The 23,068-nt window shown below is 35.3% G+C and overlaps 1 protein-coding gene across 1 annotated transcript in view; it reads left to right on the plus strand.

Moving 5' to 3' along the window:
* LOC129262588 (BOS complex subunit ncln-like) overlaps positions 1-20,293 on the plus strand; it is a 34,327-nt gene extending 14,034 nt beyond the window's left edge. The window contains exons 5-14 of the mRNA XM_064099607.1: positions 331-414; positions 1,556-1,659; positions 2,953-3,041; positions 4,561-4,685; positions 7,695-7,885; positions 8,854-8,968; positions 12,285-12,448; positions 13,054-13,107; positions 14,717-14,795; positions 15,473-20,293. Of these exons, the coding sequence (XP_063955677.1) occupies positions 331-414; positions 1,556-1,659; positions 2,953-3,041; positions 4,561-4,685; positions 7,695-7,885; positions 8,854-8,968; positions 12,285-12,448; positions 13,054-13,107; positions 14,717-14,795; positions 15,473-15,535 (1,068 nt within the window). The 3' untranslated portion in view covers positions 15,536-20,293. The remainder of the gene's footprint in view (positions 1-330; positions 415-1,555; positions 1,660-2,952; positions 3,042-4,560; positions 4,686-7,694; positions 7,886-8,853; positions 8,969-12,284; positions 12,449-13,053; positions 13,108-14,716; positions 14,796-15,472) is intronic.
* The last annotated feature ends 2,775 nt before the right edge of the window (positions 20,294-23,068 follow it).

Here is a 23,068-nt window from a genome sequence, read left to right on the forward strand (position 1 = left end):
TGTATGATTATGCTTCAAATAGCTTCTATGATAAATTTGGTGAAAAAACAAAGGAAAACAAAAAGGTAGAAAACCAAAGAAATGCATAAGAAATTCTTTGAAAAACAATATAATACCTAGGTAATTGATTTTCAATCCAAAGTTATTTTCGGACATAATTGTTAGAAATGCAGCAAAGAACATTTTCACACCAAATATTAGCATTTAAGGAGCTTTATTTAGAGCAAAGAGTATGATTTATGTATAGGTTAGCATAGTTCATTCATAATCTTAAATGTACTTCTTTAATCTTTGTGGAGCTAGCTAACCTTGGCTTTTGTTTTGGTACAGGGTCAGCTGACAGGGAAGGGTGTAGAGGATCAGCTACCAACGTTAGCTGTTGTTGCTCACTACGATGCCTTTGGTGCTGCTCCGGTAAGAAATGTACAGTAGAACCTGTTGATAATGATATATCAAGAAAAAAAGATGAGTACATTAGAACCTGTTCATAATGATATATCAAGGGAGGAAAGATGAGTAGTCTTTATGAGCAGGTGGTCTTTGTAGGCAGTTTTATATAGATTCATCTTTTGATTGGAAAAAAAAATTGGAGGGAATTCAAATCGTGGCCTTTGTAGACTTTAGCATTAACAATATAGACAGGCGTTTTTCTGTATGGTAGTGGTTAAAGAAGAACCTACTCTAGTATAAGCCATAAAGACTGCTTTAAAGATTGAGTGGAAACATTGCTGAGTGGTCTTTATTGTCATATGGAGGTGATATCTCGGGTAACACAGGATCTCATCTTGTATACAGTACTTTGACTCATCAGCACATTGATCAGTGGCCAGTAACACAAAGCCTAATGATTGATTGCTTGCATTGATTATGATGTATAATCAATCATAATAGTAATTTCTATGATCAGTTCCAAAGCATTGTTACAGGGCACCTGTCATTGCTGTAGCCCAAGGTGAGAAGGCAATTGAGTCTCACTTGATTTGCTACCCTAGAAATCCCCACTATTCTAGTGAGTCTAAGGTGATTTTTTTTATAAGAAAATTCATTGCCCTCCTTCGGGATTACTGCGAGGGCTGCTGGACACAGGGTAAGGTTTAGGGGTACGTGTGACCAGATTGTCTATCAATAAGATATGGTGTTCAATAGTGATTGATATACGCGCATTGGCATTTGAATGTGCATGACTTTAAATGCCATCGTAACGCCCTAGATGATGACGATAATTCCCCCTAGATAATGACGATGATTTCAGTCAGTCAGTAGTGCAAAGTATGAAATCGTATTTGTCCTTGTTGAACAAGAGTGGTTGGATCACCTCACACTGTCATGTATCGTCCTTACCCCCTTTTCCACTTAACATGATTCGGTACATCATCCCTCTTCCATTTGTTTCTTCCATGTCTCTGGCCATTTCCTCCTCCTGCAACTGTCCACCGAAAACTCAAAACCCTTATTGAAACTTTATCACAGTTGTAGATTCCAATTGTTATATCTTGCACTGTAACTTCAACATCTCCTTTTATGAAAGTTCTTATTAATTCTCTTGATATTTCAGCATCTTTCGCATGGAGCAGACTCTAATGGTAGTGGTGTAGTGGCCTTGTTGGAGTTAGCTAGACTTTTCAGTAAGCTTTATACCAGCTCTAGAACTCATGCAAAGTAAGTAAATTATCAATTACCTACTGGTGTTTGGGACTTTATTTTCTCCATGCATTAAAACTTTGCTAATTTTTATGTCAATTTGCCAATCTTGAAAAAAATTATTTTACAGAAAATACTATTTTTTCTCTCTAGTTTGATGTCACAATAAGTTATTTTAGGTTTTGTCAGTGGTTGAATAATTGTATACTGTTTGTGATTACAAGTTATATTTGAAAGATTTTCATATGTTTATCAGTTATGTCACTAAATTTGATTCCCCCCCTTGCGTGAAATTTGAGAATGCGATGTAACCACCCTGCATTGTAACATGCCATTAGACAAGGTTTTTTTTTTCTTTCCAGAAGTGTTTATCTTTTGGTACCTATAATTTATGAAAACTTGGAAAATTGTTGCTTGGTCATGGTTCATTTTTTGTCACAAGTCCACAAATATACCAGCAGATGTAATATATTAAGTTCTATAAATTGTCCCAAAATACATATAATTTCACATCTTAAGCTCTTTGAATTGTACTTTTCTCATTGAAATTGTTAATAAAATTCTGGAACAAATTTAGCTATTAAAACACTAACTATAAAAAACAACTATAGAACACAGAATTTGGCAATACAAAAAAGAACTGAATTTTTTTAAAAGAAAATTATAGTGTTGACAATGCTCTTCACCAAGATTTGACGTAAAAACACCTATTTGAGGGAAATAAATTAAAAATGGGAAAATGCTCATCTAATTTGCACAAGTCATTATAATGAAAAATATAATAATTGTTTCAATCAAAAAGCACATAGTGACACTTTTTCATGTGCCTAATAACGTCTGATCAAATTTTAGTTTTCATATCAAATCACAATACCTGATGTACCTAAGAAACTCAGTTAACCAGTTTATACTTTCCACACCATATCAGTTTTAGGATAGACACATTCCATATGATGTTGTAATAAACTGGAAAAGTGGACACTTGTTTGGGGGGGCTACCAAAACTTAAAGAGAGGTTTGAAAACTTTTCTTTTTGTACTTCTGCTATAATCTTCAAAGGGCTCTGCAGCCTATTTCTTGATTCCAGAGTCTGTCTTATTGAGAAGAAACTGTACAGGAAACACTGGTATCCTGGATAGACCCTATGAGGTCAAATTATCCAAATGGACCCAAATCTTTCTAAATACTTCTTTATTCAGATGTTATTCACACACAATGCCATTTCCTATTATGTAAACACATGCTGCATTCCTTGTAGCGTCACCATAGGTAAGGTTCAAATAGAATTCAATTGTGTTTGTATTTATTTAGGTATAACCTGCTATTCTTCCTGTCTGGTGGGGGTAAATTCAACTATCATGGAACAAAAAGATGGATTGAAGATCAGCTAGAGAGTCAAGGTGAGGTCTATTTCTACATTCAGTTTTCGGTTGATCATCAGGTTTCTTGTATTTTACTGTTGACTGCCTCTTATTTATTTGACAGAAATTGGTAGACCATTAAAATTAAGAAATGCATCTGTAAGGTATTTAGTGTCTACGACTATGAAATTGCAAGTTTAATATCTATATTTTGTTATCCACATAATTCTTTCACATTTTTATATTTACAATCTTTAACAAACCAAGAAGAGATATCAAAATAGTAGAGTTCTAAGCAGGTTTTTGTTTGAATTCGTTGGCCCCTAATGTTATAATCCTGTAGTGTTGGAGCAGGCATTTTGTTTTGTGTGTTTGTGACTCTTAGTTACTCCTCTGCTGAATTGCAGGGGGGGTAACTTCTTTGTGACAGAAGAATAAAGTTTTGAGACTCTTGGATACATTGGTATTTGTTGCTTTACATTTCAGATTCACATTATACATGATTGAAGTAACCCCTGTTATTGCAATACAGTCAACCAGGAAAAAGCAAACTTGAATTCGTCTGAAAATTGCATAAGTTGTTTGTTGTTCTTTCACCGATATTTGTGGATCAGGGGTTATCGGCAGGTAGGGATTAGAGTTGGAGGAGTTTCTCTGTACGAATTTGATTGATTTTTAGAATGTGTCTGAGGCAGTGGTTTGTTAAGGAAGGGTAATAGGATATTGGTGAAAGCTTGGGTGACTGTGCTTTTGGGAGTCCAAGGAGCTTTTTTGAAGAGGAAGGCCTGTGCTGAGTGTATAGTATCCCTGGATTTCAAGTGATTCTTATGGCAGCAATTCCATAAAGCATCATTGGGATATGGTATGTGGTCCATAACTTGGCAATGGTTATAGGCCAGAAGGTTTTCCTTGAACCTGAACCAGCTAACAGAGCAAGTATGGTGCTGTATGCAGTGTGATGTTTGGAGCAGGATATAGAAGAGCTGAAGACTTTGTAACACCAAAGTGGGGATGCTGACTATTTAACTTCTTAAACTTCCTCTTCATTCAGATAGCCTCAGTTGCCTTCCACAGAATCCAATCTTTGATATCAGGACTAATTCTTTTCCAGTCGAAATGGATGGATAGATTATTTTTTTCAATGGCCATTGAAAATGGAAAATGTTTTGTAGAGCAAGATGTCTAAATTTGGGCTTTTTGGAACCTATTCAGTTGAAATTACATCAATTTCTTATTGAAATCATCTCTTGATTGGGGCATAAGCATGTTCTATAGAATAATTGTGTCTTGATACTATTGGTGCTATTGATGAACTGCTTTTCTATGTATTTTGTTTCTCCCAATAATAAAAATAATAATGTCATATTTAACCCAGGTTAGCCACTTCAGTTCCGAAAAAATGTTCTCCCAATGGGCCCTGCTTAACATGATTGATAATGTTATTATCTAAGCATCTCTCTTAATTGATGTACTGAATTTATTGCATTTGGATACATTGATGTTGATAGAATAAATTTGTGCTTTTCTAACCTTATGTAAAAATGTTATTTTTTGTTAGAATCTTCTCTGTTGAGTGATGTATCCTATGTGATGTGCCTTGATACGATTGGTGCCAGTGATGAACTCTACTTACATGTATCTAAACCACCTAAGGAGGGTTCAGAATCTCATCAAATATTGGAGGTTTGTATACAAAGGGGAAAACCCCCTAAACAGAGAATGATTAATGAGGAAATAATGCACCTAGGATAGGATCTGTTTGATTTGCACAATTAATTTAATGTCTACTTTGCCCATCTGTATATTTCAATGCTTTTCAAGCCTATCTCAACCTCTGGTAAAAGGTAAATGATGTGAGTTATATAAGATATATTTTTATCATTCTGGGGTTTTTTTGTTGTTGGAAATATGGAATATGAATATGAATATTGCCCTCAATAATGTTTCTAATTTTCTTTATAATGGCGTTATGTGGTATCAGAAAGCTACAGACATTTTGTTGTGAAAAATTTCAGCAGGGCATGCTTGGAACAAGGAATTTAGAAAAAAAGAAAGATGTAGATATCTTATTTTGATTGACCACCCAATCAGAATGAATCGTCATGTAAAATTCCAAACTCTACACAATGTAATACACCTTTATTGGTACCCTCTTCACCCTAACTGTTATAGACTCTGTACATTCAAATTAGTAACGAATTGGAAGAGGGGCATGTACTTTTTGGGGGTTGTACACATGTGCAGTACTTTGCATTGAATGGTGTGCACGTTGTATTTTTTGCGCATGCGCAAAAGACTGTTCAATACAGTACCATATTGAACAGCAAATTTTGTACAGTAGCCTATTGGATATTCATCAGACTTCTGTCCTTGTTCAGTATGCTTTCGTATTGCATAGGCAAATGATGCAGACCAAGATAGGCATTTTTTATGCATCGCTAAAACACTCTTTACCGTGTAAGTAAAAAAAACTTGACACCTCACAAATCCCAAAATTCAGGAAAAAATATGTCATGAACACATTAACCATTATAATATAGCCGGAAAAGGTATCTTCCCCCAAATAATTTGATACCATATTTATGTGGTATGTCTTCACACTTGGATAATCTGTAGGTATTCTTTGCATGGATGTAAATTGTGATTTGCACCAGAGTAATGCATGACTTTGATTAATGAATCCAGATGTCAATGATGTTCTAATCCTACAATGGTTGCATTAATTTCTATTGCAAAACACAGTTTAAATAATTAACATTAGAATTGTTTGATAAACACTTTTAAGTGTCAATTCTCAAGTTAATTACATTGAAAGGGGATTTGCAAACTAACTCATGTGGGATTATGCCATCATTGGCACAAATGAAAATGTACATCACAGTAAAAAATATCTCCTGGTTACCCAAGCAGAGCTGCCAAATAGTACGATTTTGTCGTATTCCGTACGATTTTTCACTTGAAATACGACACTAGGATTTTTATAGATAAAATACGATTTTTTGAAAATATAGCTATGGCAAGGCTCGACATTACAGAAATACACCTCGGGCAATCATTAATGAAAAATGTTAAGTTTTGGTGGCCCGAATCGGGCAACCAATAATTTTCAAAGTAGCGCAATTTTTCCTCCGATTTTTCACGCATTTATCAACTTTATACAGTTCAAATTGCAACCAATTCATCATGCGCCCTTTTTGTTGATCTACACACAAATACACACACACATGACAGTACATAGCCTTACCGCTATAGCATACAGTAGCTATTATCCTGCCGGCCGGCTGGCGTGAGCTTTGCATGAAACCACAGCAGCTACATGTAGCTATCTGTGCGCATAGCAGCTTATTCAGATTCGGGGAGCTACGATACGAAATGTTGCTGCTAAGAAATCTTCAACAGAACTTTGAAAATCTATGTCAAAGTCACATTTTACACCAATGAAATGCCCTTCTACAGTCCAGATTACTCAAATCTGGTGTAAACTGATTATCTGCAAGCATTAAAAACAGGAATTATGACCTCTCTTTTGACTCAAAAAGACCGATTTCCAAATGTGTTAATACACATAAAAACACAGGTGAGTACATCACAGTCCCACATGTGCATTTGTATGTATGTTGATACTTGGTTTCTTTCGAAGCTGCGTCTTTTCTAGCAAAAAATAAGCAGACAGTTTCTTTCTTTTTTGTTTATAAATGACTTCTTAAATCACTCTTCATAAAGAAAATACTTTGGGAAGGCATTTCATTGATATGAAATGTGAATTTTTCAAACATTTTGGCAAACAAAGTAAAGGACTTTTCTCACACCTTTTTTCCAGATATAACTTTTACAGTTTTTTTTTTTTTTTTTTTTTTTTTTGACAGTGGTTAAACCATATACCCCTTCCCATTGAATATGCCTGATTAAAGAATATGTTTCTACTAAAAAAATAATAATACAAACGAAATAAAGGTTATAAAAATAGAAATGTGTCATCCCCAAAAGGTGAGTGAAAATTATTTGCTCAATTGGCTTAAACTGTTGCTACATACAGCTGTTAAAAAATATTTGTAATGGCTTCTCATTTTTTCCCCCTTCACCATTTTTATTAATTTGTTTTATTAATTTTTTTTTAATTTTCTTTTGTTTCTTTTTTTTCTTTAATTTTTCTTTTTTACTTTTTTACTTTTTTTCCTGTTCTGTTTTGGTGGGGCCACCAAACTTTAATATTGGGCCACCAACAAAAATAATTTGAAGGTTTTGGTGGCCCGAACGGGCCACCACCAAAAAAGTTAATGTGGAACCTTGCCTGTCGGATGTAAAAATTACAGTGAGCACAACAAAATAATGAGATGTATAGTAGGAAAGTACACGACGGGTATGAATAGGATTTTTTGCCTAAAAATAGGATTTTTGGGGTGAAATAATAGGATTTTTGGTCAAGTGTGGTTGGCAGCTCTGCCCAAGTGCAAAGACATACCACATAAATATGGTTTAAAATTATTTGGAAGAAGATACTCTTTCTGGCCATATATAATGGTTATATGTTCATGACATATTTTCCCCTTAAATTGGGGATTTGTGAGGTGTCAATTTTTTGACTCACTCTGTATAGATGATAATGCGGTATCTTGCAAATCATTTCCATCAATGTTGTGAATTAACTGTACCTCACTGACCCATCCCTATAAACCATCATCTCTTCTCCAGGGTCTTGAAAACGTTACCAGGTCCCTGTACCCAGCAATGAAGTTCGGTATGGTTCATAAGCGTATTAACCTAGCTGATGATTGGTTGGCGTGGGAACATGAAAGGTTTAGCATGCAAAGACTTCCTGCGGGAACCCTTTCTCATCTCTCTGCCTATGACAGTGCCTCAAGGTCTACCATTACAGATGATGGGTAAGTTTACAGTCTGTGTTGAAGTCACAGTGAGCAACTTGCCGTTTTCAATTTTTTTTTGTAGCTGTTTTCTTTCCCATTTATAGCCGTATTGTAGCCCTTTTGAATAACGGCTAGAAAGCTGAATTTTGTCCATTTAGAATTCTCCCTTAAATATATAGTACATGGAACGACTAGATAGTGGTGAATTTTATCAATTTAGATTTCTCCCTTGAGTTTAGAGTACATGGAACAGCTACAAAACAGTGAATTTTGTGTTTGTGCTGCTTTGCTCACAGTGAATGTCATCCCAGTTTTTCTTTTAATCTGTAGTTATGTACAAATAATGTTATTTTTTACAAAATTTTAACTTTTTACCAAAAATTTATGTTACCCAAAAAGTTGTTTATCAAAATTTACATATTCCAACTTTTCACAGATTTGATGTTTATTTATTGAGAAATCTGTTTTTCTTGCCATAGTGTATTTGGCTGTAGAACAGCTATATGAAATGCCACACAGATGGAAATGAATAGTATACCATTGCAGTGATTAGTCTTGCGCTTGTAATGATAAGTGAAAAAAATATACAATAAATATATTCCAAATGAATTACTCTAATCTGAAAAAATGATGGGGGTGTTGTGGTCTAGTGGTTACGACTCGCGTCTTTCAATCAGAGGGACGTGGGTTCAAATCCCAGCCATGGCATGTTTTCCTTCAGCAAGAAATTTACCCACATTGTGCTGCACTTGACCTCGGTGGGGTGAATGGGTACCTGGTAGGATTTATTCTTTCAACACTTATGAATATACATGTATGTTCATGTACAATCTGCCAAAGTGGATCAACTTTCCAGACCAGAACACATGGAAATTATGGTTTATTTGTGTCTGTTATGTTTAATTTAGCCTAAATTGAAGATATTTCTCTTGTACAAGAAATTTAACTTTGGCAGATTCACATGTATAATGTATTTATCATTTCAGTTCCAGGGTAGATTCTAATAAGCTTGCAAGAAATGTGAAGATCATCGCTGAAACTCTTGCTCATCATATATTTGGTATAGGATCCTCAGATATGGAGGTCTTTGTTGATGGCTATGTGAGTATGCTATTATTGTCTCAATCAATTTGCATGTATTTATTTGAAGTCATTAACAATACACAGTTTCTAATTTCAGCTTTTTAAAGCTCTTTTTATTTGTAGTTACTCTAAGTTCTAAAATTGATATATTATCTTAGTTTTAGAACAAAGAATTTCAAAACTATTAGAAATTAGGTATTTTCACTCCACTGACAATACATGTACAGTTGAGGCCAGAAGTTTACTTACACCCAGGAAATTCAAAGAAACGTTGACAATTGCCAAACATAACATTTACTGTATCTTATAAAATATTTGTGCTATCATGACAAATTAGATATCAAACAAATGAGTATGTCCTGCCCCTTCATCACATTGCTTTGTCATCAGGAGCTGAAAAATATTTAGTTGTTATATTTACCCCCTAAATCTTCATATTTTAGATAAATTAAAATTTAAAACTCAACAAAAACAGTTCTTCAAAGAAAATTCCACCTCAAATATACTTTAATCCCAATGGCATCCCAATCATGTGAAAGAGAAAGAAAATTCCACCTCAAATATACTTTAATCCCAATGGCATCCCAATCATGTGAAAGAGCTTAATACGCTCTTTCATTTGGTACCAAATTCGTCATGGAAGTATTTATATTTCTGAAGATATAGTAAATTTTACGATGTTTAGCAAGCGAACAAATTTCACTGAATTCCATGGGTGTATGTAAAGTTTTGGCCTCAACTGTATGTCATAAAACCATCACGGTTGCTCTTTAAACCTATCTTGGCCGGGGGGGGGGGGGGGGGGGGCCTCAACGATTCGTACAATAATTTTGCCTCACAAAATGTTTTGACTCCGCCACTCGCTCACCTTTTATATAAAGTTTTGCGGCCAATTTTGCGATGCCCGGGTACACGTTTCCGAAATTACGCAACATTTTGTAAGTGCATGTCAGACCAAAAATTGCTTTAAAAAACGTGATTTTGTATACAAAGTAAATTCAAATTTTGTTTTTTAGTTTTGCTGATCTAAATTGATTTATGTTTTTTTATGATCTCAAAAGAGTCCCTGACAAAGCTCATCAAAAAACAATGAAAGACAAAAGGTAGAAAAAGAGAAATACATAAGAAATTGCAAAAAAAATATAATACAAAAGAAATTGATCTGATATCGCAATTTCTTGTACGTACGTTTGCTAAGAACACCACAAAGAGTTTCTTTGCCAAAAATAAGAACATTTGGAGCTTTATTTAGGGAGTTAGAGGAAAAAGTATGATTTTGCATAGTAATTAGCATAATCACTTAATAGTAATTTGCCTGAAATAAATTACTTATACTATTCAGTTTTGTAGATAATGTCCCAGACAATCTGCGTGCCAATTTTCGATGCGATCGTGCGATCAACAGCTGAAAACTCAAGGGGGGCTTCAGAGGTTCCCCCCTCCCTTGATCTCCCAAAATACCCCGGCCTAGATAGGGTTACTTAAAAAAAGAAGTAAAAATATGAAAATTTACCATTTTCTATACATTCCTGTATGTGCTTTGCACAGGATATATCACTACATGTAGGTCATTGTATAATAATGTATTCTTTTCAGAAAAGAAGTTTTGAAGCCCTTTTGGTATAATGATATCAGTATGAACATATCTTGCAGTTTCTTCCAACTCTGCTAATGCAATTATTTAGTAAGGAGCTCACGGAAGATTGAGACATGTGTTGAATTCATGTATTTCACCCCATTGGCATCACCAACAAAAGCTATCAACACTTGTCAACACAAACTTGCGGGGGGGGGGGGGGGTTAGGAACGACTTTTGAAGAGGAAAAAAAAATGATGAGCAGGTAAAAAAAATGATTCTCTCTCCTAAAATAAAACTAGATTTTGGTCAAATTCCTAAATTTGTGCATACCAATCTGATATCCAGGGGTGCTGCCTATAAACGGTTCCATGACATTTGCTCCGGTGACAATTGCTCTGATGTAAGTTCTGCAGGTTAAGCCATACGTGAAATCTAACTTCCAAAACTAAAAAAAAACTATAATCCTAATCTTTGCATTATTCTGAACCCCAAACTCTATTACAATCCTAACTCTAACCCTATGCCGTCTGAGATGTTAAGACCGGAGCAAATGTCGCAGGAGCAAATGTTGTGTCACCATAATAAACATAGCACCCCCTCCTCCAGAAAATTCTTGAAGAGGGGTGGGGTGCTCTTGCTTTCCAGGGCCATGCAAACTTGCCAATAGCATGCTTGTCAACTTCTCAACACTGAACTTGTCAACACCAAATTTATCAACATCAACACTTTTTTTCAGCACTACAGTCCGACCTCAGTTAACCGGACACGTTGAGACCAGCACCAATCCAGATAAGGGATTTATCCCGATCTGGGAGACCTTATATCAAATACACCTCAAATCAAATCCTCACCAATGGTAGTTACACGTTATCTATGGTAGTGGGCATACACAGAGAGTATTCACTGAAGTGTCTGCAATTTATAGGCGCTTTTTTTATGGAAATGAAATTGATTGGTTGCCAAAACTCTTGGATACCAGTGTGTTGGCTCAGTTGGTAGAGCGTCCACCTTACAACCGGGAGGTCAGGGTTCAAACCCTGGCCGTGTCAGACCAAAAGATGTTAAAAGATCAATTGGGCAAAACAGATTTTCAGAGTATTTCATTTCATGTCTATTTCGAACAATAAAATATGGATTTTCATCATTTTTTTTTCATCATAATTTACCTGTTGAAATGGTTGAGGAATACATTGAGCATACCTTGATAGAAAGAGAATGACTCGATGAAACTAAGTTTGAAAATGTGATCATCGCGGCGGGCATCGCAGCTTCGCAAAGTCAGCCATTGTTATACTGACTGTAGGCTCAAACATGATAGATGGCGCTGTCCGTATCGTGGCCTAACGCTACCTAGCGAAGCATGTGTTGTCTTTCCCCCCCCCCCAAAAAAAAAGAGAGAATGTGATAAAATGGTTGCGCTGTGTCGTGATTTACTGGAAAATTATCCGAAGTTCTTTTGGTAATTTTGATAAAATATTTTCATTTAAAAAAATGTGGTTGTAGGAAGACTATATTGAAAAATGTATGTAATCAAAGAGAGTTTGGGTAGGAATTTGATTTCAGATTGACATCTCATTATCATTTCCCCACATACTAGATTGAAAAAAAAAAACTCAGCAAGATCCGCATAAGGGGAGCCTGGATAAGGGAGTTCGGACTGTATTCATCAACACCAAACTTATTGACATCAAACTTGGCCACACTGAACTTGTCAATGCCCATTTTAATCCTTCTATTGTTCATTCATATTCCCAGGATGTGAATAAGGACTCGATAGATGCCTGGATAAAGTATTTATCATCTGAGCCCAGGTCAGCACAGCTATTAACCAAGGATCAACCTTTACTGCAGACACTACAGAGCGCCCTCTCGAGGCACCTCAAAGATGTCAAACGAATAACCATCAAAGCAGATAAGAGGTTTGTAAGATCATGCTATATCAAACTGACAATGACAGCTGAATTACAAATTCATTTTTGTATTGGTTTTTAATACAGATCAGCATTAAACTGAAGCATCAATTCATAAAACAAAAGATACATGAATATACATGTATACCACTGAAAATCTTATGATGTAAAAACAAAATCAAAATTACATACAGGGAATATGGTATAAAATGAATCAGAAGTATAGATTGAATATGAATATGTTGAAATGGTTAATGCAGTTATAAGCATCAATGCAGAAGATCCCCCCCCCCTTTATTACACATTATTACAAACAATTTGTATCATAGAAAATATTTAGTATAAACTTTTAATCATCAATACCCTTTGGATGCAATGCAAATTCACCAGCTTCACCTATTCAGCTGTTATCATTAACTTATGTTATGAAAATGTTTTCCCATACAAAAAATGTTTATTGTAATGTAGAATGGGAGCATCGTTAATTTTTGTTTATCTGTAAGTAAAACAAGGTGTGAAGCCAATAGTTTTTTTTTCTTAGTTGTCAATTTCTGACAGTCATCCCTATTATCATCTTTTGAGGGTTTATGTTTATATCTTTTATATATTTTCAGGGAACCTGAGTATGTTTTCTACGATGGTCTTAAGTTCACTGTGCATGCTTACAAGTAAGTATTATCACATTGAATTAAGCATTTAAATCCTAGCAGACCCTGTTGCATATAAGCTACTATTATGGTAACTTTGCCATCCAATGGTAACTTGCATGGAATCCTTGATTCTGATTGGCTGTTGGTCATTGTTACCATGGTAGTTACCATTGGATGGCAAAGTTACCATAATAGTAACTTTTATGCAGCCGGACCCTTATCTTTTTATTAATACATTTGCTGTATAGAAAACATCCACTTCCAGTAGTTAATGTGTTGAGATGTAATGGATTGCTTTGGCTTTAACCCTTATTAAACTGGGGGGGTCAGTTTGACCCCCCCCCCCCCCCACCTCGACAAATTTTTCCACTATGCCGCAGCACAATTTTTTCTACCATGCTGCTTGCTGACTTTTTACCTCCAAATCTTGCGCAATATTTTGTAAGCACATGTTGGTCCCAAAATTGCTCAAAAACGTGATAACGTGTACAAAGTCAATGCAAATTGTGTTTTCAACCAAAAATCATAAATGTATGATTATTTTTCCTTTTTTGGTTTAGATGGATTTATTTTATTTATGATCGCAAAAGGGAACCCCGACAAAGTTCATCGAAAAAAACCCAAAGCTTTGAAAAAAACAAAGAAATACTTAAGAATTTAAAAAAACAATAAGATACATAGGAAATTGATTATTTTTCGGCAATTTTTTGTAGATTTTTTGTTAGAAATGTAAAAATTTATATGTTCATCAAAAATTAGCATTCTCCTAGCTATAGAAAGTGAGTTAAAGGCAAAAACATGCACAAAAAACAAAAATTATGGCAAATTTTAAAATTTTCATAATTAATAAAAAAAAATACAAGCAATTAATTTTTTGAAAATTTTACTATACAGTCTTGTAGTTTACATCCGGCTCTACGCACGTGCAAATTTTCACGGCGATCGCACAATCAACGGCCGAGATCTGAGGGGGGGACAGTGATATCTATTCTTATCATTGTCGGCTGAATTAAATCAAGTGGTGAATGCCAACACAGAAATATCACCCTTATTTGATGTTATATAAACTTTGGGATCAAAAGCTAATGCAAGTTGTCACAGCAACAATTATGTTGTGACCAACCTCTTCAAGATCAGTCAGTTGTCATCATTGATCTAGAGCTAGTATATTTACATAAACCTAACTTTGGGAATCATTAAATCCAAGTTTACCACCCAGATAAGGACATGTGGGACAGTGTATTATTCTTGCTTGGAGGAGACTGGCCACCAAGGAGAAATGCCATGCATATTTTGACCATATCTCAGCAACTGCACATATTTTTTTTGCATTCCTCTATACACTTTCCTTTTTTCTTCCTGGGGGTAAGAAGTTAAATGTTTCTAAATGTTAGTGTTTTTTAGCGTACAGATGAATATATGCACAGTTTGTGAGTTATTTGCATTGATTATCTAATTTGTTCATGCTTTCTGAATTTAAATCTTAACTAGTTCACTTACCGTATTGCTGTTTTCAAGACCCCTTGAACACCCAAATGCCATTTACACTTAAGACATTTACAAATTTAATGACATAAAAAAAAACACATTTGAAGAGGCCTTGTATGTCATGTTGTTATCATTTCAGTGTAAAACCAGCTGTGTTTGACCTGTTCCTGGCTGCGGGCATAGCCAGCTACCTTGGGCTCATCTATCTAACAGTGCAAGTAAGTTCATTCTATCACCCCATTCCATGTGATCTGATAAACAATTGACCAATACCATCAAATATTGATCTCGAACCCCCAATAAGTTTTATCTTCGTGAAATGATTTGTCTCATATTAAATAATGCAAATGACTACAAGGTACAAGGAATATTTGCAAGAAACTGAGATATTCACTTTGCCCACATCCACTTTTTTTTCAGACAGTTCACATTCCAATTTTGTCCATTTCTGTCAAAAATGTCTTGTACTTGACACCCCCCTCTTATATTTCAAGGTGTTTGATATCAGCATAATCAGGGGTGTGAGAGTTCAGATTTTTATCTGATTTCAGATTTTTTTTGTTTTGATTTTCAGCTTAATTTCAGCTTATTTTTGGCCTTCCTCTGTACAAAAAGTATGGGAGCTCTTTCTATTTCAGACTTTTTCAACACTCTTCAGCTTTTTTCAGATCTTTTTATTTGTGACCACTCACACCCCTGCATAATGATCTCTGGATTTATATGGTATAAATTTGGTCGTTACTTCCCTTATCCTACACATACAACAACATATTGTATCTAAACTATGTGGCTGTTATCTACTTAATGTTGGCATTGTACACATTTCAATCTATTTTGCTGGACACATGCTTGAAACTAAATGATTCTTGATTTTCATTTTCTGTCTTGCTCGCAGAACTTCAGCATGTTGAAGGACACCGTAAGAAGCTACGTTGCTAAGAAACCCAAGATACACTAGTCACCATTGGTACTCTATAAGCTTTGTATGACAGTACACATCATCTGGGTCTATTTACACAAGGCTTGGTAATTGATCATACAGTTGATGTGGTATGATGGATTGCATATAATTATCAATGCAATCAATTATGAAAATCAACCTATGATCAATCTTTAAACTTTGTGATACCAGGTCCTGTATAGAGTCAGATAGATATTAACTCACTGTGTTGACCTATCTGTACTTGTGGATATATCCTTTAACATGTATGAATGTAATTGCATTCTATTGTTTTATCTCACTCTGGCTCTATACAGATGATTTTTTTTTATGTGTGTTTTTCATTATTTCAGGTGAGTGAACTCCATTGCCCTCTAATGCACGTCATATTTAAGTATTATTGTGTTTAAAAAGGAAGTGTAATTGTGGTGTGTTCACAATCAGTTAAAATAAAAGAAAGCTTCATATTATGTTAATAATACAGTATGACTGGCCGGGATACGGGGGGGGGGGTGATGTTGTATTGATGTAATAGAGATCCTATGCATTATCCCTTTCTTCGGGGGGGGGGGGGGACTTGTGTATGAACTACAATTTTAATCCTCCAAGGTCCCTCTATTACAAAATATGGAAACGTGAGGGATCCTTTATTTCATCAAAGATGAAGTTGCTTTGTACTTCATCTTGTGAACATGCATTCATTATCTTGTGGAAAGTAATTTGGAAATGAAATGATTACAGTGGTCTCTTTTATTTTGTATCCAGATGAAAGAATGATGTTGAATAATGAAAAGTTTGGTCATGAACACGGAATGATATTTATTCTGAAACCATGAATAAAGAATGTTAATAATAATCGTCCTTGAGGATATGATAAATGGCATCCATGTTGCTCTTTCTGAGTGTCTGGGTATAAGATTAATTTTTGCAATTCAATCTAAATAGAAGTATTGTAATTACAGGAAATCAATATGTTGCAATTGAACTGGAATCATTTAGCATATTTTTGAACTGTTTAATCTTGTTGGAGATTGGTTGAAAAAAATGCTGAATGTTAATTGATAAATGATAATTTTTTGTATATTTCTATTTTTCAGGTATGGTTGGTAATGATCTTGCACAAAGTCAGAATGATTTCAAGGGAATATTTTTCATTAATGAAATGTCAATGTTTTTAAAGAATTTGATGTATCACAATGATTTGTGATCAATTGCAAATACCAAACAACTATATTTAAATAGGTTGAGAGTATGAACACTATGCACGTTTACTAGTATTTTGATTGGCCAGTCCGTGCTATTTTGGCAATTGGTGGCAATTATTTGTGTAATGATGAGCCCTGATATTTAAAGCACAATTTGAAATCAACCGTTTTAGTTCACATATGTACAATTCACCAGTTTGTTGTTTTTGTTTGTATTTTCTGTCGTATGTTGGCTAAGGTTTTTTTTTCTCGCCACCATCCCATGGTAAGGGCATCATCCTTGACATCAAAATCTTAAGTCCAAGCTTAGATTCTTTTAATTTCATGATTTGACGAGTAAAGGGTCCTATCTAATAAGACATGGAAATCAAGGTTATCAAGGATCACTGAACCTTTTGTGTAAATTTCAGGTTAAATGTCTTTTTTACTCAATGAACTTCGAGTCATTGACTATATTGCCATATCAGTATCAAGAATTAACCAGGGGTTAGGGTGTTTTTAAAGATTATATTCCTTGTCCTTGAAAGTTGGGAAGATGGCATCAAATATCACCGATCACGAGTGTGTCCTTGAAAGTTGGGAAGATGGCATCAAATATCACCGATCACGAGTGTGTCCTTGAAAGTTGGGAAGATGGCATCAAATATCACCGATCACGAGTGTGTCCTTGAAAGTTGGGAAGATGGCATCAAATATCACCGATCACGAGTGTGTCCTTGAAAGTTGGGAAGATGGCATCAAATATCACCGATCACGAGTGTGTCCTTGAAAGTTGGGAAGATGGCATCAAATATCACCGATCACGAGTGTGTCCTTGAAAGTTGGGAAGATGGCATCAAATATCACCGATCACGAGTGTGTCCTTGAAAGTTGGGAAGATGGCATCAAATATCACCGATCACGAGTGTGTCCTTGAAAGTTGGGAAGATGGCATCAAATATCACCGATCACGAGTGTGTCCTTGAAAGTTGGGAAGATGGCATCAAATATCACCGATCACGAGTGTGTCCTTGAAAGTTGGGAAGATGGCATCAAATATCACCGATCACGAGTGTGTCCTTGAAAGTTGGGAAGATGGCATCAAATATCACCGATCACGAGTGTGTCCTTGAAAGTTGGGAAGATGGCATCAAATATCACCGATCACGAGTGTGTCCTTGAAAGTTGGGAAGATGGCATCAAATATCACCGATCACGAGTGTGTCCTTGAAAGTTGGGAAGATGGCATCAAATATCACCGATCACGAGTGTGTCCTTGATAGTTGGGAAGATGGCATCAAATATCACCGATCACGAGTGTGTCCTTGAAAGTTGGGAAGATGGCATCAAATATCACCGATCACGAGTGTGTCCTTGAAAGTTGGGAAGATGGCATCAAATATCACCGATCACGAGTGTGTCCTTGAAAGTTGGGAAGATGGCATCAAATATCACCGATCACGAGTGTGTCCTTGAAAGTTGGGAAGATGGCATCAAATATCACCGATCACGAGTGTGTCCTTGAAAGTTGGGAAGATGGCATCAAATATCACCGATCACGAGTGTGTCCTTGAAAGTTGGGAAGATGGCATCAAATATCACCGATCACGAGTGTGTCCTTGAAAGTTGGGAAGATGGCATCAAATATCACCGATCACGAGTGTGTCCTTGAAAGTTGGGAAGATGGCATCAAATATCACCGATCACGAGTGTGTCCTTGAAAGTTGGGAAGATGGCATCAAATATCACCGATCACGAGTGTGTCCTTGAAAGTTGGGAAGATGGCATCAAATATCACCGATCACGTGTGAAAGGTTGCTGGATCAAGGTCAAAAGTCAATCCAGGGCTCCATAACACAAAGGTTTGCGATGAATCGCAAATATGAAAGAACCGCACTGATTGGTCCCTGGTCAGTATTTTAAACCTAATGCGCGTGTAACATTGATATTGATTGGTCAGTTCATTTAGCGATTGATCGCTAATCTTTGTGTTACGGAGCCCTGGTCAGTAAACTATTAACAATAGCCTATTCTTTATTTTAAATTTGAATCAGTTAATGGTTATAAAAACAATATTGGACATTTCACTGTCAGAAAGCCAACACTGAAATGTGTGATGCAGACGAGATTGACAGTTGTTGTAATATTATTTTCAATTAGATATTCATAGAATAGTATATTTGTTTTAATATTGCCCATGACCGTCCATTTAAAAATTCACTTTTGCAGATACGATGTCTTTGATCCTCTGTGGGAGATGTTCCGTCTTTATGTCTCATAAAATTTGTTCAAACTTTAGATATATTAGAACTTCTGTTTCAAGCTTTTTGAAACTGAGATCATTCAGTATTGTATTAAAAGGACCTATCATTTACTTCTATTTTGTCCTGTCATCCTATATAGGTTTGGCTGCATGGTTGAATTCATGTACATATTTGACCTTGCATTAATTTCATTTTTGTCTCGCCTGCATAGCAGAGCGAGACTATACAATGTAGGCGCCGCTTTTCCGACGGCGGACATCAAATCTTAACTTAAGGTTGAGTTTTTGAAATGACATCATAACTTAGAAAGTATATGGACCTAGTTCATGAAACTTGGACATAAGGGTAATCAAGTATTACTGAACATCCTGCCTGAGTTTCAGGTCACATGACCAAGGTCAAAAGTCATTTAAGGTCAATGAACTTTGGGCATGCTAGGGGTATTTGTTGAATTACCATCGTAATTTTGAAAGTTTATGGATCTAGTTCATAAAACTTAGACATAAGAGTAATCAGGTATCACTGAACATCCTGTGCGAGTTTCAGGTCACATGACCAAGGTCAAACGTCATTTAGGGTCAATGAACTTTGGTCATGGTGGGGGAATAATTTTGTTGAATTGACATAACTTTGAAAGTTTATGGATCTAGTTCATGAAACATAGACATTAAGGGTAATCAAGTATAAATGATTGTTATGCACACATGTTAGATCACATGATCATGGTCAAAGGTCATTTTGGGTCAATGGACATCGTATTTTATTATCATATGAATGTTTTCTTTTGTGAATAATTATTCAATAGCTGTTTTCAAATTCAGCACTGCTGCTATACCAATCGCTGTATGCAGGCGAGACTGCTAGAGGCGTTCCACTTGTTCTCTATTTTTTCTAAGCATTTCTCTGATACATATCAAGCCTTTAAACTAAAGTCACATGATCTCTTGCTCACTAGGGTTTTGTCAACTCTCTTTGTCGGCCGCTAGTCTTGTCTCAGCCACTACTTGACAAGGAATATAACCAAGTCGCGAGTCCTTGTCAAAAGGCTTATACACATATTGCATTGTGTGGTTATTGACAAAAGTTGTTATTGTCATATTTTAGTTTGCCAAAGTCCTTTTTTACCATCGGAGTAAAACACGATTTGTGAAGTATCCTATTATGTGGAGCTTTTTTGTTGGCTGTTATTTCTTTTTGATATTCATTCATGTGAGTGTGATCCTTTTTGAAAATCGTTTTGAAGTACAGAACCAATGTCTTTTTTTCACAAGTGAAAGCAATATTTGTAATTTGAAATATTGATAAATAAACTCATTGAGGAGTTAAAATTCTCTATTTTGTTCGTCCTTGTAGTTAACTGTCAAAACTTGGTATGTTGAGGCATTTATTCTAGTTTCTTTGGGATTTTAAAAATGGACTACATCCCCCCCCCCCCCATTAGAAAAATGAAAGTAATAAAATTAAAAAAGGAAGAAAGCAAGGAAGGAAGGAAAAAAGAAAGGAAGAAAGAAAGAAAGAATCGAAGAAAGAGATAGAGAAAGAAATAAATGGAAAGAAAGAGAAAGAAATAAATGGATTGAATAATTATGTTATGGATATAACAGTAACCTATCAAGGATATACTAACTAATTACTTCATTAGCAAATTCGCTTTTATTGTTTGGTTAGAATGAATAGAGTAGTCTGGAATAAAGCCCCAAATGTTAATTTATTGTGTGGTTGAAATGTTTATATAATGGTGTGAGGTAACTTCAAATAATAAATTTTACAATCCACTGGTGAAGCATTACTAATTAGTCAAGAGAACCGTCACCTTGAACCAAAAATGGACCGAGAAATTTGGACCCCACCTGAATTATGGCGGAAGGAATATGGGCATGGTTGGCTGCACCGCTCGTTAAAATGCAAACTATACAGTGCGTCCAGAAATTACGCTACAAAATGTTTCACCTTTTTTTTTTTTGGGGGGGGGGGGGACTGCCAGTTTGTCGAGATTATCGCCAAACCCCCATGATATAGGGGGAAAACCCACAAGTTTCTTCTAAAAACAACTTCCCAATTTCTTTAAATCTCAACTTTCTAATTTCTCGAATCACCCCCCCCCCAAAAAAAAGAGAGGGAATCCCAATGTTCTGGATTTTTTTAGGTCTATGTATTTCATCTTTCACAATCATAATTAATAAATGATAAAGAAATATCGATATGATCATAATTTATACTCCAGTAACCCTTATAAGCAAAAGCTCATGATGCAGTATAGGAAAAGGAAACATATTAAGACATGGGTGTTGAGAGTTATACTTACTGGACATGCGTTGTACAGCATATATTATTATAATGAATAAACAAGCAATATGACCCCCCAAAATGCCCAAAATTAATTTGGTGACAATAACAGTGACAGTGTGTAAGCATGTGATATTATCTTATAGTATAAAAATGAATATTTTTTGGTCATATTTACCGTCAAAATTTGTCTGATCAAATTATTGAGAACTGTTTTATTATAGGCAATATTATACATTTTGAAGTTTAATGCTTTGAAAAGCAAAAAATATGTTCAATTAAATTTCAATTTATTTCTACTTTAAAAAACAACAATATATATACAAATCAATACAATGCAATCAATACTTATAGTGAGGGTCACAAAAAAGCACAAATAATGGCTTATTAAAAATGACCCTTTACAGTTAAGTAACATACATAAAAAAACATTATTAAAAAATAACCCCCAAAAAATGAAGAAAAAATGTAGAATATAAAACACGTACAATGCATTTTGTGAGTTTTCATTTTAGTCGTCTTCATTACTTGGTATTTATTGACCTGAAACAGAAATGTTGAAAAGGAAAATCAATGTTTAACTCAATTAAACTTAGTATGACACGGTTCAGAAAGCGAAAGCTGCATCGTAAAAACAACTTTCTATTGTACATACATCATCTGATTATTACCCACACATAATGATTTTAATCAATTCTTTTGTGATGAAGTGTTTCTGATCAATTAAGTATATCGATTTCTTTGTGTTTTCACTACGACTGGACTTTGTGTTTATCACTAAACGCGACTGACTTTCCTTTCATGCTATTGATTCCACGTTTTCATGGTAATGAGGCAAAGTGGGCGTGGAATTACTTTGAGACTGGAATCCCTTCTTTGCTATAGATCGTCACCGTTTTGTGTGCTCATGCACGAGTCGTGCTTCTGGAGAAAGGAGTCCTCTCTGGTATTGAGAAGCGTGATTGGTTTGGAGGTTGTTCCGCTCGAGCGATTTATCTATTGTAATTAAAATATCAATCTACTGCTGCTGCTAGGGACAACGGGGCGCGGCGTCTCTGATCGGTGAAATCTACACCGGTGGTATAGACTCGAAAAAGCTGACGAAAGCTGATCGGAACATTTTCAGCTGAAGGCAATTATCTGCGAGTATTGACGAGTCGAGGCTCGGTCAGCGTGCGGCGCGGAGACACGTCATAATTCGGCACCGACACTAACTATTTTATTAGTAAATGTTTTTTTTTCAAAAATCTTATTTTTTAATGTAGGTATTACAGATATTTTGAGAACGTATTATTTCAAATTTTAAAGCTAAACATCTCGCGGTAGGAAAGAAAATCGGTTAAAGATTCCCAGCTTGAAGGGAAAGTGGCATCTACGAAACAGAAACTTTTCAACAACTCATCAAAATGTCAAGACAACTTCTAGGAGTTCTCCCTGGACCCATCTGTCACGGGCGTGCTAATAACCCACATCCTAAATCGGTAAGAAATATTTCATATATTTTTCAGTGTTCTGTTTTTTTATCCTCTTCTTCTTGTAAATTGTCTATTGAAGTTGATGTGTGTTAATTGCCTTATTGAAGAAAATAAAATCCAGTGGATCACGTGGAAAATATGAAATACAAGTAAATTTACATAAGATTGATATATTACTTGAGAGATTTTTTCGGTTGAATTTTAAACGGACATTTTCCTCAATTGTTGATATTATTCCTAAATATTCATGATTTTCCTCACACTTTCATCAGATTATGCGCGGCGATGAGTATCTTTTTTTTATCAGAGTGACAAAAACAAATTTGATTCACATTATAAAAA

The sequence above is a fragment of the Lytechinus pictus genome, chromosome 5 (assembly GCF_037042905.1).
Source record: "Lytechinus pictus isolate F3 Inbred chromosome 5, Lp3.0, whole genome shotgun sequence".
NCBI lineage: Eukaryota > Metazoa > Echinodermata > Echinoidea > Temnopleuroida > Toxopneustidae > Lytechinus > Lytechinus pictus.